This window comes from Anser anser (genome assembly GCF_964211835.1).
Source record: "Anser anser genome assembly, chromosome: 9".
NCBI lineage: Eukaryota > Metazoa > Chordata > Aves > Anseriformes > Anatidae > Anser > Anser anser.
Genome location: NC_139729.1, coordinates 5,036,496 through 5,056,845, shown reverse-complemented (window position 1 = coordinate 5,056,845; position 20,350 = coordinate 5,036,496). Strand labels below are relative to the sequence as shown.

Below are 20,350 nucleotides of genomic sequence, written 5' to 3'. Positions count from 1 at the left end.
TATAATTTTTAACCTCACAGTAGAAGCTGGAAATATCACAGACTTGAATGCCATAATGGAAGTAATAATCACCTTTGGAGTCTCATAGCTAAGTGGGAAGTATACTCATGTTACTGTGCAAAACTTAGCTGTACAACATCAAAACATTAAGTTTTCCTAGTGGAAATGTTCTTAGGCTTTATGGTAAACACATCAGAATTACAAATATTCCCCCTAAAGCTTTCTTTTTTTTTAATACAACTAAACCCACAAATTTTGAAGTATTTAAAAATATTTCATAATAAGATGGGAAAGTTATATTTCAGTAAAAAAATCTGATTTTATGAACTGCATGTAGGCTTTTTTAGAGTTGTTCCTGGATTTCTCCTGAGGTAGGGAATTTTGAAAGAGAAATTTAGACAGAAATACTTGATACAGAACAATTTTAAAGACAGTTCTCAATAAAAGCATAAAACATAAACATAATATACACACAGAAAAGTCTGTCTTTTCTAATTAAAAACTACTTTTCAAAATCGAAAACAATTCTGAATCAGCCATATTCAACATGACATTAACAGTAGGAATTTTCAAACATTTGAAGTCTGCTTCACTTTGATCTTTTCTTTCTTAAGTTTAAATTATTATTTAACTATATTTATGTATCTTGTTAAAGTGACAGTTATCCACTGGCATATTTATGAAATAGAGTACATGTGCATAATAACATCACATCTAATTTTCAGAGCAGTATAAATCCATGTTGGATTTATACTTTTGGATATATACATATATTATTTTTATTATTATTATTTTATTGGATTTATACTTTTATATATTTTGAATTTTTTGGATAAAAATCCAAATATAAATCATGTTTTTTCATCACATTCACTTTAGTAACTCTAATCAAAGAGAGAAAAAGAGGAAGCCCTAGAGGCATAAAAAGTACATTAGTAGGAAACAGCATGTCCTTTGGAGAAAGTGAAGGGGCCTTCATTTTTTGCCGTGACTGATTTTCTGAATTACAAAGTTCACAAAACGGTTCAGAAGATGGTACATGTCTGCCACATTAAAGCATCACTTGCATCCACCTGCTTCTGGCTCAGTCAATGTTTTGGCCGGTAATTAAACAACAACCTAGCTCAGCCTGAAGGATCTCTAGTCTGTGCATAAGGGTAAGAAATAAGAGTACACCCATCTCTAAGAGAATGTAAGAATGCCCACTCCATGATCTCACCTTAAGTCAGAATAAAGTGTTGTCACCATACCTTTTATATATATTTTTAATCCATACAAATAAATACCTACCCAGCATTAACATGTATCTTTAGGCAACCATTTAGAGACAACCGCTGGAAGCCTGACCAAATTATTCATTTCTCCATCTGCTTTTTATTAAATGGCTTTTATATTCTGCAGAGCTGATGATCTATTCCAGAAGTATCTTCCATTTTCATTTTTCCCAGATAAGACCCCTTTCTCTCTGATGTCAACTGACCAGTAAGTGATTTCATAACTCATTAGCAAGTAAATTGCTCAGTTTTTTGACAGAAATAAAAATGTACAGTAAAATGTTTATAGGAGGCAAAATAAATTACCTGATATTTATCTTAATCTTATACAACTTTTATTGTACTTTAATTTTCTAAAATTATTTAGAAATAAAGTAAATGTTCTATTACAATAATTGAGCTTATCTTTGAAATGTAAGATTTGAGATAGCACTGAGTTTTCTGTAATAGTCATTTTGTAAAGTTTTTCCATCAGCATGTAACGTTAATTTATCCTCCAGCATTCAACTATGACCATCATATTTAGTTTAATTTTAATTTCAATTAAGATGTCTATTTATTTTTGTTTATTTTATTATTATTTTTATTTATTTATATATTTTTATTTATATATTTTATTTATTTTGTTATATTATTTTGTTTATATTTGTTTATTATTTTTGTTTATTTGATCAAATTTTAATGGCAAATGTTCTTAAAATAACTTCAGAGAACTCAGGCACTTGATCATTAATCAAACCCACAATATACTCAGTTTAGTTTCTGAATTTTAAAAAAGTTTTCAAAATTTAAGTTAAACAGCTGCATAGTTTGGAGAAGTATTTTTCCATGTCACCAGTGTAACTGAAGAAAAGAGTTTACTAGTAATAATTAAGGCATCTTCATTGAAGGGTTAGCTACAATGTACACTTAAAATCTAAATTTGAAAAAAAAAAAAAAAGAGAAAGATTAAGAGAAAGCTGATTTTAGGCAGCAAACCTACTGATTTTGGTCATCTTTTCTTACTAGGCAAAGTTCTATCAGCTATGAACGATTCCCTCTTTACATTATGGCTTGGCTGTGTGGTGGTGTGCTTTCTGTGGCACTATTCACACGTGAAGAGTCTTCCAGCCTTTTAAAACTGCCCTTATGTTGTTTTATTTTCCTCCTTTCCTGCTATCTGAAGACACACAGTTGACTGCTCTGCAGAAGATATGCACCGAATGTTAAAACAAAATGCATTATTCACAGCACAATATGATACCCACCAGCCAGGCAACTGCAGGTGAAATTGTTCCCATCATGTTTCTGTGCTAGGTCAGTGCAGGTTGCGTTGTTCTGACAGGGCTGGCTTTGACAAGCATCAAATTCCTCACACTGGGAGCCCTGGTACTCATCCTCACAGTCACAGAAAAAGGTTGCCTAAAAAAATAAAAAATAATAATTAAAACAAAAAACAGAATCTGTACTTCACAATGAATCTAAAAGGCCTGTTGTAGGCATAGTGTGGCATTCATCATCTTTGTTAGTAATACAATAATTAATATTAGATTTGGAAAATCTTTATATTGCTGAGATTGTTAAGGTTGTCTCAAAAGACAGAAGCAAGAAAAGCTCTCTCATCTGTTCTATCTATTTAGATTAAATACCTTACTTTCTTTGTTCATTAAACACTAGATGGCAACCACATTCACTCTCTTATACATTTCCAAGCCAGATCATTTAGGCTAGAAACACGCAGCTGTCTCATGCACAAACATTGTAATGCAAAGTACAGAATGTGCATGGAACAAAGAGATGGGGTTAGTATTTTATCTTCTATTTTTACTTCTGTTTGCTTCATAGAAATAAAGCTGTGTCCTAAGGAGAAAAGAAAATAATCTTCATAGAAAAAAAAAAAAGACTGTTCTCAGTAAAACACAGATTTCATTTTTCCTTAAAAATACTGCACTGGTAGAATCTAAACAAGGATTAACGTTATACATTTCCAAAACTCAAAACAATGTGTGTATTTATCAGGAACACCAAAAGTACCAGCTAGGCACATGCCCTATGCATGTTATGATATTTGCCCAAGCCTGTTCACAAAAGTGCTCTGAATCTCTCACGTTAGCAGTTCCAGGTTTCCATATGAGGCTGTAGTTCAACAGAAAGGAAAGATGGGCAAACAGTTGAAGATTTGCACTGCCCACCAAGGCAGCACTACTGTTATTCCAGGCTATTGGGTTGTTTCCAATGTATGTACACCATATCACAGCAGGTAAAATTGTGCTTCATGGCATGATGCATCTTAAGTCCTGCTTTCCCTTCTCCCCCTTATGAAGCACTTGGAGACAAATACAGATGGCTGGTCTAATGCTAATGGAAGTAGAAATAAATAGTTTCAAAAATGACACGGTTTTCAACATCAGTATTGATAATGGCTGTGGAATATACTACTAGACATTAGGCAGCTAGAAGTAAAAACTAGACAACCTGGATAAAAACAAACAAACAAAAATTTACTATAAAGATAATCCCCAATATCAATTCATAGTCAAACACATAAGGATCACCTAGCCTGGCTTCCTTTTACAATGGAAACAATTACTGTAGGACACCAGTCCTACACTGTGTGCCTTCCTCACGGTCAATGTCATGTCAAAGGAATCAAATAGAGGAGTTGAGAGGAATAAACCTCCAATTTTAAACTCCAGTCTAAAGTATATCTATTTCTCTGAAAATCATTATTAATCTAGTATGTTTTTTATATCTTTAAAGATTATTCCTAGCTGATGCCTTTTTTTTTTTTTTTGCCACTGATTATGAATTTGTTGGAAGCAAATATGTATAAAATAATTTTGTTTTTCACCCTATAGAAATAAAGGCCAGGTCTGAGTTATAGAACTATCTTCCCTATCAAAATAGTATTTCAGGTAGTACAAATCTCATATCTGATAAATATAGTACTGAAACCTAGAATAGCAACATCTAAAAATAAAAATAAATCAAAACAAATATACTCTTGAGAGTATAACCAGGAGTATAATTAAAATGGGAAGTTCTGCATCAGAAAAAAATAATGCATTATAAAGTTAAAATCTTATTTCTAATAATTTTTAGATACCACCTGCAATTTCACTTTATATTCAAGTATCTAGCCATGATCTGTTGGGAATATTTCTTCTAAGTATCCCATATTTCTCTCTGAAATACAGATTTTCTCTGCATTCATGTAGCCACAGCATTTAGTTTTTCTTAGACTAATACCTTCACTTAAACAGTTAACATTCTGAGCTTGTTGGGATCTTTTCATTTATACAGATAAAAAATACAAATACACTGAAGACATTGTGTTGGTGCTACTACTGTCTTTGTACTATTGAAAGAATTGCTAAAGCTTAAAATGGACATGAAGAGAGTACCAGTAAAGATACATGCACTGTGCCTAGAATCAGTGCCCTGTTTGAAGAGATCAGTCTTGATCCTATTTAAATGTGTTTCTCATTCTTGCGGATGCACTGAAAATAAGAATGGGCTGATCCACATCTGACACTAGAGACACACATAGGCAAGACATCCAAGTGTAACATCCCATCAGAGTTAACTCTGCCAAAACAGAGAGTTTGGTACCTGTTTGTTTGGAAGGCTCAAGTTTGTGGCTGCTTTATGTTAGGTCTGAGAGTAAAATACAAAGTACATCACTATGTGAAACATTCATCAGAGAGGAGGGTGATGACAGATATCTGGACGGTCCACTCAGACACAAAGAGCATGGCTCAGCCTTCACTAAAATCTCATCTCAAAGCAACAGTAGCTGATATTGTAAGTATTAAAACATTTAAACAGTGCAATGATGTCATTGCCTCAACAATATTAATGAAATAAAAAGTTAAAAAAAAAAGCTCAGATAATACTGATATCTCTCTAAGAGCATGATATAAGGATCCATTTACCCTAAAAAGTAGTTAACAAAATGGGTTTTCAAAGCAGCACAAGAAAAGCGTTGTAACACTTCAAACTGAAATGCCTAATGACATATAATAGTTCTGAGATGCAGACAAGTTATTCTGTAGATAAGATTAGGTGTCATTGGTTTTATTAGGCATGTCATCCTCACTTTTCCCAAATTATACCATTATTTTTTCTCTTGACTAGATGACATGTACTAGCAAACTGAGGAAAACTAAGTCAAGGAGAAACTATACATTGTCATAATGCTAGTATTAAAGTCACTATCTGAGAATTCCGTGACCGTCCATCAGTAGACAGCTCTTCTGTGTATTTTACTTGATTATGGAATTACAGATCTATCATATAGAACATGTGTATTATTTTGGACAGTAACATAAATTATTTAAAATAATTTGCTTTTACCCAATCCAATTGCCTCTAAGTTTCATATTACAAATTTAGTTGGAATACAGTGTATTTTTCCCTATTGTAAGTAAGCAGATTAATAAATACTGTGCTCATCAGATTCAAAAATTTCAGACTGAAGAGAGACCATAAGACCTCAACTTTTTTTTTTTTTCCTGCTGCTGTAGAAAAGAACCTCATAAGTGGACTAGAACAAAATGAATGTCTAGGCTTTCTCTTGTTGAGAAAGACTTTCAGCATTCATTGCAACCATTACAGTAAGTTGTTTGGGCAAAACATTACTGTGTGATAAATATGTATTTTGTATTTAGGAGTATCCTGGAAACTAAGTCCATATGCAGGAGGACTTACCTTTAGGCATGCAGGGGGGTATTTTATAATCAGCCTTTCTGCAAATATAATCAAGTGGATTTACCCCATGAACTTATAACCCATATAGAGTACATGGAAATCATCACTATTCAGTTCAATCCGTTATTTCTTAATGTAGGCAGAGGCCAGTTATTTTTGTATAAATCTCGAGGGTTCTAATTCTAGCAATAAAATTTCATATTTACACAGTCTGCTCTTCTACATTTTACACAGGAGAGCTGAAGTTATGGAACAGAGCAATCTGTGAAAGAAATCATTATATCTCTAAATGTAAGCAAAATTGTGGCTCTCAAATCCAATGGATGCCCACAGTTCACTTTAAAAACCTTCATAGAATCAGAAATTCACACTAAATATATCTCACTTTAGATTTGTACTAAGATTTCTCTCTTCCATTCACAGCTAACTTGTTTGTGGACAACTTATTCTGGTTGAAAGTTGAGTATATAATTGCAAATCTGATATTTATATGGTGATGATGACAAGACTTTTTTTTTTTTTTTTTTTGACACATTCACTCTTCCTTTGTGGAAAAACAGCAAGTATGGCAGCAAAGCTGTGGTACAACGTTTGTACAAAGGAAGGAAAAGGTATTACTTTGGTTCAGCATCACCTCACTTCACAGAAGTTCATAGTTCAAAGCTGTGAATTTTATGTTCAATGACAACTACTATAGAAAAAGAAACTGTCATTATGAGCATACAATTGCATGGTCACATTCTATAAAAAAACATCTAACTCAGTAAGGAATTAGTGAAAACTGGCCAGGACTTCCAGGTTAAACTAGAATTCATTTGTTTACAGGTTTTATGCACTCCACAGATGACAGTACGCCACTGCACTTATATTACTGCAGATTGTTAATTACATTTAACTTTCCCATTAAACAGATGTGTTACTACATTCTATTACATTAAGCTAGATTTGGAATAAAACTATGAAGTACATAAAAACACAAAGACAGTCATTAATCTTCTTGGCGTTGGAAACAAAATGACTACAGCCAGCACAGCTCTGAGCCTATTCACCACATTAGGCCTTTTATGTGTTCTTCTAAGAAGTTGTTTTTCATCCTGCATGACTAGATTGTGCAAACAGAGCGAGTTATAGATAAAAACAAACAGCAAATCACAAAGGGCATGTTGCAAATCTAAAGAAAAACAGAGTTTCAGTTCTGAAAAAAGAAATGCAGAAGACGCATCTTGGGGTAAACCAATACAGCAGTTGGTCCATGTCAAGCATGTAGTTTTGGCAGTTGTTTGCACTGTCATTAGGGAAATGACTAATACATTTTAGGGTATATCTCACCTAAAATGAGTTAAACAATAGCAAAACCATCCTGCTTAACAAAACGTTCACCTTCTATTTTTAACTATGATGCTTATGCTGGGCCTGAATTAGTTTCCTGGCTGAAATTCTATTATGCAACTAATAAGCTAAAGAGTAAGGAAAACTGACAGATTTGAAAAATCACTATGGCTGGACAGACAACACAAGATTTTTACTTTCCCTGGAGTAGGAGTCTGGTCATAAATTAGCAACATTTGGAAACACTGAAGTTTTACTGAGTTAGCCCCGGCCAGAGCACTACCTGGCGTAGGTTTGATGACACTGCAGAGGATCACTGGGGACGTTCTTCATGTGTTGAAGGTCTAGAAAATTCAGGAGCAGTAAGAAAAAATATACTTCTGAAGTTAATATTTTATTTGAAGAGACAAGATTTAAAGAATCCTACTAATTCCAATTCACTGACTACCATGAACTGGTAGATGCCTCTTAAGAAATGGACTTCAGCGTGATTTCTACATCTCATAGCTTCAGCTACAGGGGTGTCCATCAACTACAACCTTGCACATGTTATGTCAAAAACACTACCTTATAAAGTTTGCTGTTATTACTCCTCAGGAGAAAAGTAGGTGGAAAGATAGGAAAAAAATCTAAATTTTCCTGTTAATTTTCCATGGAAAGGAACACACTGCATGCACATGAGGGAGTTCTTTTGTCACTAACAGTTCTAGTTGTAACCTGTAATACTTTCAATGTGATGATAAAAGGTGGGGAAGTACAGGTACTGAGTTCCCTTTTTTTTTTTTTTTTTTGAGTGAAATAACAGCTCCCCTTTGCGGCCAAGAAGCTAATTTATCTGTCTTTTTAAAGATTATTTTATTTTCCTTGTAAGTCAAATGCCATGTCTCAGATATTTTTAAAACATAAGTGGTTATTAAAAGCAATATATGCATTTTCCTTAGTATAAAAATATATTAATTCTTCTGCATACATACAAGGATTAACATATTTTCTCTTTGTGATACATAGCCTGCAGTAACAGAAAGAAATTAGAGACATAATAAAGGACTAACAACATGAAAAACAGAAAATAAGACTATTTATCAAAGCCTTTAACTCTCAACCTGACCAAAAAAAAAAAATGGAAAAAGGGAAGACATTTTGATATGCCATTACATATAATATGTTTGAACATATTACTTACATTAATCAAATTCAAAATGCTGAAATGCAAATTCAAAATGGCAGAAGAAAAACATTAAATACAGTAAAGCAGGAAAAAATAAACTGAACTATGAAATAGGACACTGTATGAATGAATAAATTCTTGGGAGATCAGTCAACTGTTATGGTAGAGTAGCATTTACTTCTAACTGCATCTTGCAGTAATTGTGTTCACACGTTACCTCGAGCAATTTAAATTTTTATCTTTAAGAAATAAAGATTTTCTAGTCTTCCAGATGTTAGCATTGCCATGCATATATAGATTACTGCAGCAATTTAATTATTGGTGTTACAATTCAAATTGTCATTTTTCTATTATACACGCTTATTGAGAATTTAAATCAGAAAATGGTAGCAGATGAACTATCAGTGAATTCCCTAAATATGCCAAATTTTCTGTGCTCACAGCAGGCTCACAGCTGCTAATATTTACTCAACAATTACTATTGCTTTTATCTCCCAAATGAATATTAATAAAACCAAAGATTACCTGCACATATCTGTGCTGAAAATGACTTTTAATCCAAGAAATAAAATCAACTCATATAGAATGTAGCAGAGCATACAGGTTCTTGTACACAGAAGGCCAGCCTGGTTTTGCCAAAGCAGTATATAGAATGCAAATTTAACACTTCTGATTCTTATTTTTTTCCTGTTACTGGATTGTACAACAAACAAACAAACAAAAACCACAAAGTGGCCAGCGGAATGCCTGTCGCCATTGCAGTCTCCCAATAGTGTTAATTTAAGGAAAGAACTATACAGGAAAACTTTCAGACATTATCAAATTACTCTATTCTATTACTTCTCATTATTATGCTCGGAGAATTCCATGGTACTGTTCACTGATTTGTGAACAAGCAATTATTGAGATGTGAAGAGGTAAGTTTATAGTAAATCAGACCTGAAAAACAAAGGCTGAAGATTCACAAACTGGAGCACACTGCTCTGGAGACTGGGGATACGAAGTGCCCACCACATCTTCTCATCTCAAAAAGAAATATGCTTGTGTGACGACAGGCAGATGCAGTATACATTACCTTGTATACCTGCTTTGAATAATTGTTTTTTATTGTCAGGGCAGCGTCTGACTCTTTGCATTTCTTATTAGTCCGTTTTTTTAACCAGTTCATTTTTATGAATAGGTAATGAATACACTGTTATTATTTAGTAACATCAGTGAGCCTTTGAAGCCAATTTCATAGCAGCAAGGTATACTCACACTCAGAGGACCCCTGTAATTATATTGGCATTGACTTTCCACATTACACAAAGATCTTGATAAGTTCACCTTACCTTGTCTGGTTTGGTGATGCATTTTCCTTTCCCCGAACATGAGAATTTATCTGAATGGCTTCCCACAGGCATACAGGTACTGACTTTCACGATCACAGTCAAGCGTAAAGCTACAATGCACTTTGTAACTGAATCATTTAAAAAACCTTTAAAAAAATAAATAAAATTCTTAATATATGAGAAAATACAAGAAGTTATGCTAATACATGTTGATGCTAGACAAACAAATAAAATAGAATTGAAAGAAACTATCAGATAAGAACATCATTGCTCATATTTCATACAGACCTACCAAAATTTAATGCATGTTAATGCAAATTGGAATGGAGTCTGGAAACAAACAGTCATCATATTGATTAACATAAGGAAGACAAACTGGTGAAACAGATCTACCTCCTGGGCTGTAAACTGCTATCATTTCTTAGGTCTCTAATAATCAACCACTTTTATTTGCTTTTTGATAGTTTATATTTCCTTAAGTTTTAATGGCAAGGAATATTAAAAACATATTCAGTGGAGAAAAACATTTACCTTAATTTTCAACAGTTACTTTAGATAGAACTAGAAAGCACACAGATCATAAACAGCATTGCGATAAAAGGTGGACAGTTTCTTTGCTGTGTTTTTGATGGAGTCTGCAAATACATACATGCTCAGTTTGACAGCATTACTTTGTACAATTGCAATACAAGTATTACTGAATGTCAGATCTTATCACTGTATAAGGTGATTCTAGGCATAGGTGATAAAGATGAACAAAACACAGAAATAATAACATTTGATAAGGAAGAGAAAAATTCATGAATTTCTGGCTAGCATCTGTAGTTGTATGAAAGTTTTTTTTTTTTAAAAAAAGTGATTGGAAGCTATTAAAATGCACTGGAGCGTAACAAGAACATCTTTATCACCTATATTTCTAATAGAAATATCTGTAAGATAAAAAGTCAGAACAGGAAAGACAAAACAAGGAAATATACAGCCCATAAGATACACAGTTAAGTCAGAGATACATTTAGCCTGCTTCCCTTGTGCTCAAACTGCACCATTCCACCACTGTGATTAGACTCCTGGGTTACAGCCCTTCTGCTTGTGGCATCAGTTAGCTGTTTCTGCTTTGACCTGGGAACTTGTGGCAGAATATATGTGAAGTGACGTAACGAGTGTGGTTTTGGTACAGTGTATATATATTTTATGCAGAATATATGCATTAATTTTTTTTTTTTTTAAATCCTTCTATAACCTTATGTTGAACCTAATTTTATTTCACTACCCTTAACGTAAGGAGACTCGTAAGGTTCTAAGATTCTTTCAGTATCTGGAAAGTTGCAAACAGAGAATGAATGCAGGATTATACTTCAGAAATTAATAGAGAGAGCTTAAGGAAAAATAGATGCTTTTTCTTAGTCCGAATAGCTGTAATATCACAAAGTATGACAGCAAATGGATGCAGGAAGCGTATGACTGGTTTTTTTCTAATATTTTCTTCTTTAAATTCTAGGATACATTTATGGGATAAACCTCAAAGGAGCATTCAAGATGCAGTCCAGCTTCTTGTGCTGTAGACTGGAGATGGAACGACACTTGGTCAAGTAGAAAAAATAGTACAATGTAATATTTACAATGAACAATGTTTCAGGAAATAGTCTGAACTCCAAGTGAATTTTCTTTCCAGAACAGCTGTTAAAAATTACTTGCATTCTGCATATAAAAGTGTCAAGCATGACTAATTCTACAAATTCCTAAGAAAATTGTATGGAAGACTTTCATTCTCTGTTCTTCATTTTTAGATTTTGCTTTTTAAAATGCTGCATCCTTTGAACAATGAGTTGTCTATAGTAGAAACACTAAATCATATCTTCAAACCAGGAAAATCTCATGTCCAATACAAATATCAGTGGCTTGAGTACAGCTGCCACAAGTTAGCTAAATCTAAATATTCTAGAAAATAAGATTAAAACTGTATAAGGTACAGTTGCACATGTCTAATGGTCTCTTTTGGTTAGTGGAGATAACTGTAATCTGTTGAACTCTTCTAAGACAGCCATTTTATTCTGGCCTCACTCCACACCCCATTTTTACCCATCTGTTCAAAAATGCAGCCAGAATTGTTTCCTTTAACAATTGAATATGATTGTCACAGACAGTCATGCAATTATATGTGAATGCTCAGAAGAATGTGGTATTTAGAAAATGTCTTTGGGTTCGCATTTGCTTGTCTGAAGCAGATTGTTACGTATTCTTCAGGACAGTTCCCTAAAGGAATATCAAATCAACCTTCTTTCTACTTTGAGTCTTGTTACTATTTTGGTATCAACACCCCTTAGGCAAAACACTGAAGAAATCATTATTCTCACTGGAAAGCCAAACAGTTTCCTGTGATTTCTAATTATCTCACCTAATTTCTAAATACTAGAAAGATAAAAATATGACTATATATTTTCCTTCTATAGAAGTTGCACACAACTTTCTGAAATCTATAAGTTTTAAGGCGAGAAGAAGTTTGTCTGATCATCTAAATGTGACTCCCTGCTTAATGCAGGTTAACTAATTCCTTCTCCAATTCCTGTAACGGTGACTAAACTAGAGTGAGTTTTAAGCCTATTTTTAACTTCTAGCTAGGAGAATATTTTCAGAAGCATATTTACAGCTCCCTTCATCTCAGGTCTGGAGAAAAATATTACAGTTGTTCATAGCAAAAGGTAATTTTGTTCAGTTAAACCTTACTGGTTTTCGAAATCTACTTAAAACAATGACATCAGGGTATTTTAAGTTGAAGAATTCAGGGTTGAGCTACTTACAGTACTATTACAGAAATTATTAAAACCTAATAAATCAGAATATGATGTGGCAAGTCATTTATGTTGCAGAGGAGGCATTTTCAAGCTTTGTGCACACAAATTTGATAGTCTGAAAAGTGCCTGAATGACTTCATTGGCAGTATTCAGGTAAAATATGCTACAATTCATTCCATCCTGGTAGTTTCACCTACTTAAGCCTACAAGCACAAAGCACGAATACTCCTGCTTCTCCAAGATTCTCACCATCAAGAAGGTGAGAATGAAAAATAAGGAATAAAATCAAAATAAAAGATGACAATATTATTTGTATTCGGCTACTTTCAACAAGATTATATTATGCCATTCAGATTACTGCTATATCTTTTGTCCCAGTCACATATGATTTCCTTACACCTGTATTTAGTCAAGACTGTAGATTAAGTTAGCATCCATATTCACAACGAAGTAAATAAGGAGTGACTACTTGCTTGTGCTGCTTTTTTACCTGCAGAATGCCCCATCCCCTCCATACTTATATGATCATCAGTAGTACATTTGTAGATTTTGGATTTCACTTCAACTACATGAAGGATTATTTATTTATTTATTTTACAAAGGAAGTTCTCAAGCACTGATTGTGGATTTTGCTGTGCTACACAAACTGATTTGCTTCCTTAGCAGCATCCATTTCTGAACAATATCTTTCTGCAATGCATTTATTCTTATCTTATTGCATATTATGCTAATATGACACATAAGATTGTACTACAAATCGTAACCAACTCTTAGTATGCACATAATACTATCATACACAGAAACTATCTCCTATTGTAATTGGCTCAAATGTATTTTCCCTATTGCAATTTTAATATATATTTACCTACTGCTGAAATAATAGATTATAATTTTACATCAGAAATACAGCAATAGTTCCTTTCACCAAAGTTCTGATTCACAAAAGTACGCAAGTCTTTTAAGTCAAACTTAGGGAATAGGTCTTTAACTCCATCTAAAGATTCTTTGGATGAGAAAGAATGGTTGCCAAGGGGTCAGGACACTTGTGAAGCATCAGTCCCCCAAGATTTCAAAGTATTTTTAGTCTGGTTTCCTAAGGAAATAAGACAGCAGTGGAACATCTATCAGTTTCTATCTGTCTTTTTTTTTCCTCTGCACTTGCCTACTCCAAAATATTAAGTAGAAGTGAGAAACAGGTAGACAATGACATTCACAATCTTTGATGCAGTACTTCTGAGATATCAGTGCCATAGGATGATTGTACAGAACATCTGAAATCATTCTCTAATGATACTACTAGGCAACACAGCATCTGGGGATTCAAAAACACAGCTGCAATAACAGAACTGCTATTTTGCCCACAAACAGTGCTATTTATAAGTGATACAACTAATCAAATATCCCAACTTCAATACAAACCAGCATGCTTACTGTGTTTTGTCACTAAAGCCTTGGTCAGATACTGCTTTTAAAAGTATTGTATCTGATTCCCATTGTGATAAATAGGCTTCAGTGAGAATCAGTTCAAGAACTGTTTCAAATACTCTATTTTTCAAAACATCACATGAAACACAGCCATTTAAAGAGTATTTTCTTCACTGACAAGGGACTACGAAACTTCTCATTGCTTTCCCCTCACCCCAACTGATATCATAGTCACATTCTGTTTAAAAATAGGTATACTTTCTTCTTTCACTACCAGCATTGAAAAGTCATCCTGGACTCCGAAAAAACAAACATACACTTTGTTCGCAATCACCGTTACAATAATAAAGATAAGCATTGTGTTGGTCAAGTGATATTCTCAGTAACATTTCTGCAATGTCATAAGAACCAGATTGACAATGGTAGGCATACGCGGATGTAACAGAAAGCAAAAATTGGGTGTCAGAAAATTGTTAGCAAAACTTTGGGAAGAAATAGCACACAGCTTGACTTTCAAGCTGGAGCTGAGTTATGCATGACTGAGAGTTAAAATATATGTATGAACTCAGCAAATTAGTTGGATACAAGTTGCATACAAAAATTCTCAAACACATGATCTGCTGCATCTCCTCTATAACAAACAGCAATTTCAAAATTTCATTATTCCTAAACAATTAATAACCAATAACTTGGCTGGACCAAAACCCATGATGGGATTATGAAATAGTCAGTTAGCAAGAGTATGCTTACACTTACAAAACCACCTGCATACAGCTTATTAAAGAGATGTGGCACTAGCTTAGAGTGTGACCTATCATGGCTTCAAGGACTGTGCTTACTATCCAAGATAATGGTGAAAGTACAGGGAAGGGTGACAAGACTAATCTACTGATAGATTTCCTGTATCACAGTTTCCCCATTATGTGCTTATTTATCAGTATCTCCACAGTGCTGCCAAGCTGGCAGCTAACTATTTTGGGCACAAATGTAGACCACCAGAATTTCTGATATCACACTTAACAAAAGCAGTAAGTGTGATGGAATACAAATGACATAGCTAGGACTGCAAAAAGAGGAGCTGCAGTGGATTGCATGGGTGGCACAGTCAGCTAGGATTTATCTATAGCAACTGTCTCAACTTAAAAACAGTAGAGTAGCTACCCTATATTTAAATACACTGCACTTACTGTTACACTACCAGCTGAAGATCTCAAAGCACTTTACACATTTTATTAAAATATGTCTCACATTTTCTTTTACATTATGCATTAGTATCCTCATTTTATAGATCATGGTAAGCAATCTGTCCAAGATCTCACAATGCAAACAACCACATGATCAACTGAATGTAAATATCTGTGAATTGGTCATAGGAGTTGTATTTGAATAAAGAGAAATCTTCAACAACAACAAGAAAACTGAAGGTATTTTGCCAAGCATTACCAATTTGAGCATATAAACCTCCAGATATAGACTAGAAGAAATATTTCCCACCATTATCTGGTAAAAGCATCAGTGGATAAAAATTAATACTAAAAAATTTACTAATTAATTAAAGAAGACTAAAGAGTAAAAGTTATTTACATGTTAGCTTAAAACGATCTACCAAAAAAAAGTGAATAGCCATATGTTTACGTCTGCGTATGTTTAGACAAGGCGCATATAACTCAATCATGAAGGGCAGGACAGGATATTGATTTTTGATATACTTTTTAAAATAGCCTTTCTTGTATAGCATAACAGCATTTTTCGGATTTTTTTTTTTTTAGCTAGATGCTTAACTTCTTACCATATAAGGTATAAGGCCATCCTTTGAAAAAGTCATTGAAATCAACATTTCATTGAACTGTTTATGGTGCTCACACTGCTGCTGCTGCTATTGTTTATCAAAAGGCCATTTTCCGTGAGGTTAGCTCTTATGCTCAGAACCCCAGGGAAATGTTCACAGCTAAGGACAATACTCAATACTCAATAGGGCCATTATAGGCAAATTGCACACATGAAAATGAAAATCCCATTAACTGCAGTAGTTGTTTTCAAATTTCCCCACTAGTAATGCTGACTTGCACTAAAGTAACTAAACAGTCAAAGAAGCTCAGTAACTTCACTACGTAGTTTTCAGTGAATTCATTTCACACGTTCCTATTACAAAATAGATTTGTCCTATTTCAGTTTTGCTTAAGCAAATACGATTTCAACATGCAGCAAATTGTTCTCTTTTGGTGGAAAAAACCCACATGTTTTAAACATATACTACACAAAACTTACCATCTAAAAGACAGAGGTAAAATTTGCATCCTAATCTGAATCTCTATAAAAACAGATAAAAAGACCAGAAAAAAAAAAAGACTTTTTTTTTTCAAAATATCTCTCTAGAATCTTTATTTTAATAAAGTATTTTGTACATTAACTTTCATTTTGGCTATTCATATCCCTGCAGTCTGTATTAGTGGTGACCACCACTAATAGAGAGGCAGGACAGCATTTCAGATAGCAAAACATCTCTGTACATATATACATATGGATCCCACTCTTTTACAAATGCACCAGATCACTTCTGTTGAGGATCCAAGCATTAATTTTCCTTTCTAAGAAAGGCTTTAAAAAGTGATTCAAGCAAGCTGCCTTATTGATGCCAGCATTTGAAAATCATCAGTGGCTTTCATCACACCATAAAGATGCTATAGCATCCACTTTCAAGTGAGTTTGTGCAGTGACCACTTTTCAAACACTTTGTAGTTACAGTTTAAACTAGTTAAATTGTATTATCAAAAAGACTTGGCATCTTGCAGGAAAACAGATTACAGATCTACATCAGGTCTACATCAGATTTCTTTGCTGCAGTGAAAATAGCAGTTTAAAATAAACATTATAATTTAAAGATTTTGCTGGAGAATCTATTTGCTGTTCATATAAAAATACGTTGTTTTCATGCATATTACATGTTAAACTTTCTGCCTTATTATCTGCAATGTCTTAACAGACAAATAGCAATTTTGCTTATTAATTTCTTCCTCATTTTATAAACAGACAAACTAAAAGCTAATGTAGCAATATGACATGAATGCTGCTTTTATGCTGCACCATGGAAATGCTACATAGAGCAAAAATTGCAAAGCAAATAATTTCAAGCTATTTACATGCTTTTTCTTCTCTCTTTAAACAATTATAGATAGATATAGATATACAAACTCTTCTAGTGTATTAATTACGGGGAAATAGAGGCTAAACACTAACACCCACCAATCTGTCATTGCTTTGCTATTTTTTTGAAACGTCCCATCACTGTATCTTCAGCACTAGGCACATCAAGGCAGAAAAGCAGTCTTTTCAACATTTTATCATAGAACCTGATGAGGAGCACATTTTGTCAACACTGTTAATATCATAATAAGCATACTGAAGACCTGAAAGCATAGAAAATATTTTACTAGTGAAATAATAATTGCTTTTTTTTGGTTTGGGGAGGGAGAAAGGAAGGACACTGTTGCTGCACAGTCAGCACTGCCAACTCCCTGTTCTACCTTATGCCCAAAACCTCAAAATAAATACTTCTTAAAACTTAAGTGATTATCACATATGTAATTTTAATACCCAAATTCACCAAAAAATATTAGCAATGATGGTTTTGATTATTAGTAGAACAGGACTGTTAAGTATCGTATAACTAGCATTAAATATCATTTCCTAATGCAAAACTCAATAGCAAATCATACATTTGCTAAATATATACCAATACAGGTTTACCTGTACTGGACTACAAGATAAATTCGAAAATGCGAAATGACAGCTGACACCTGTGGATGTGAGACTTGAAGTATCTTTAGTCATGAAGGACAGAGTTGTTCATGTAGTGAACAATTATGTGAATTTATTGCCAGAGTAAATTAACAGACTAAGATATGTAATAGATGGTATACAGTGTCTATAAAACTTCTAAATATCTCAGCCTTAAAAGAATAAAGAGTTTAAAGCTTTTGGGGAGTCGGTTTTGCTTTTCAACCATTTGGATAGCAGACCGTATTTCCAAAATAAAAGTTCTAGTTTTCAATTAGAGGGTGATTGCACATTTGGATAAATAAGATGCATGCAACAAATTATAGAATATTACAATAGAGTTGCTATAAAAGCAACTAAATATCCTTCATCATCCATTAACAAGGCTTTTTTATATTTTTGAAAGGAAATCGTTAATGCATTATTTTCTCAAGAGAGATATTATTTAATCAACTTAGTAAATCTTACGCACTTGCAACAAACTTGAATAGAAAAAGATATACATGTTCCTGTACTTATTCCCAGATGCAGTATATTATTCCCTGAAAGAGAGAAGTGCATACTTTTAGGTGTATTAGACCCCCATCAAACATATAGCAAGCAGCACTTTCATCTATGGAGAACCCTGGCTGTAACCTAATAATATTCAGGATAACTTCAGTCTGAAAGACTCATGCACAGACTGACACTGCATCAGGGCACTCTTATCTCATTTTTTCAGAGTTATAAAATGCTTTTGATCTGATTTTCATTTTTTGTGATACATTGCAATAAAGAATAAGTATGCGACTGTAACAAGACTAGGTTTTGAGATTAGTCATTTTCATATATTCTAGTACAAATGTTGATACAAAGATTCTGAATTAAAAGAAATATGGATGATACATTTTATAAACATGACAAATAGCTTACAAATAATAACTCATTAACTTCAAAGAATATTGGGACAAATAGTGTAAAGCTGTAACTTCACTGATGTAAAAGGCAGACTTTCCATGAGTTAATATGTTTAAATTTTGATCCCTTTGTCACCATCTCTTACTTAAAAATGAATTCTACCTTCTCATTCACTTCCCAGCTATCTCTTTTCCAAATCTTGATATCCACCCTAGCATTCCACTTTACACAATAGTTATTTTGGGTGCTATTCAGAGAATACAAAATGCCTTCAATAACACACTTTTTTTTTTTTTTTAAGTCCTGAATTTGGGGACAAAACTTTTTAAATTTTCATGGCATTAAATGAAGCATTTTTCTTGCAAACAGCTGGGTAGAGATTGATAGTTCACCTGGCCTTTACTACAGATTACTTTTGTCTAGCAGTAGTGTGGTTTTAAATGCCATTGGCACCTTGGGATATACTCTATGCTTCATCCTCCACCTAACCCACATAACCTACTGAGTGAATCAGTATTCTCAGGGTCTTTTTCACTTCACAACCTGAAGCACATTGGGCTTTTTTTTTTCCCACTGGCTGATAAGTAAACTTTCTAATAAAACTTAATACATTATTTTAGAAGACTGCCCAATTTGTGGCCAGAAATGCATTAATAAGTACTCTACGCAAAGCAGGCAGAGTGAGAAAGCGTGGGCTTCATTCAGCTCAGTATCTTTTCCCATCTGCTGGGGCTCATATTAATGGGGACAAGTGTTGTAATTTAACAACATAATCATACTGCATACTCTTGGCATCATAGGTCCTCTCCTGCCCTGCCAAAGTCTGTTCAGCTGCAGCAGCCATTTTATAAATCACATCATGGAAAACAGGCCAAAGTTTTTGGTTTAACTGTGCTTAAACTCTTTTCCTTCCCTCAAGCCCTTCCACCTCACAGTACAGAGATTTCGACTGTCTCCAGGATAAGCAATGCTATGATCAAGTTCTCTATTTCTGTGTCTCAGAGATAGGATTATTTCCAGTCTGTAAAGATTGTGTCCTAGATCACACAATCAACAAATCTGTACATTATTTGCAGCTTCTCATTCTTTTCAATCTTGTCAAAGCTTCTTTAAATTAATGTTGATTTTTTTAATTAGTTGCCACAAGGTAACACACAAACCACTTAATATTTCCCACAATATTTCCCACAATCTTTGACATAACCATCTTATTCAGAAAGATTTGTAGGAGGTAATTAAAGTTACCATGCTGTGTAACAAACTTGGAGGCAACACACTCAGAAGTGACTCAGATAAATTGTAGATCAAAAGACAAAAAAAGTTGCATTACTCTCTCAGATCTTCCTCTTTTTTTCTTTTACGGTCCTAAGAAGAATTTTTTAAAGGTCAAACACAGTTGCATTGTACAGAATTTGCCAAATAAGAGAATCCCTTTAAAAATCCTTTGAAAAGGGAAGGAAAATTATTATTTTTTTTTAAGTATATAAGGTAAATATATTGGTTGGCATGGTCCCAGGAGTAAAGCATTGCTCTCCTTACAGCATCCCACAGCACCTCATGACCTTGCAATTGTTCTATCTTAAGAGTCATCAATAAAAACACATGCTAGATTACTGTTGTTCTGCATTTGTTTGTTTTATAAAAGCATCCATTTTAACTTAGATTAAT

The 20,350-nt window shown here is 33.7% G+C and overlaps 1 protein-coding gene across 1 annotated transcript in view; it reads right to left on the bottom strand.

Annotated features, from left to right (window-relative positions):
• Positions 1-20,350, bottom strand: part of DNER (delta/notch like EGF repeat containing) — a 121,390-nt gene that overhangs the window by 38,999 nt on the left and 62,041 nt on the right. The window contains exons 5-6 of the mRNA XM_083847863.1: positions 9,792-9,937; positions 2,522-2,675 (exon numbers count right to left, since the gene is read on the bottom strand). Coding sequence (XP_083703989.1) covers positions 2,522-2,675; positions 9,792-9,937 — 300 coding nt within the window. The remainder of the gene's footprint in view (positions 1-2,521; positions 2,676-9,791; positions 9,938-20,350) is intronic.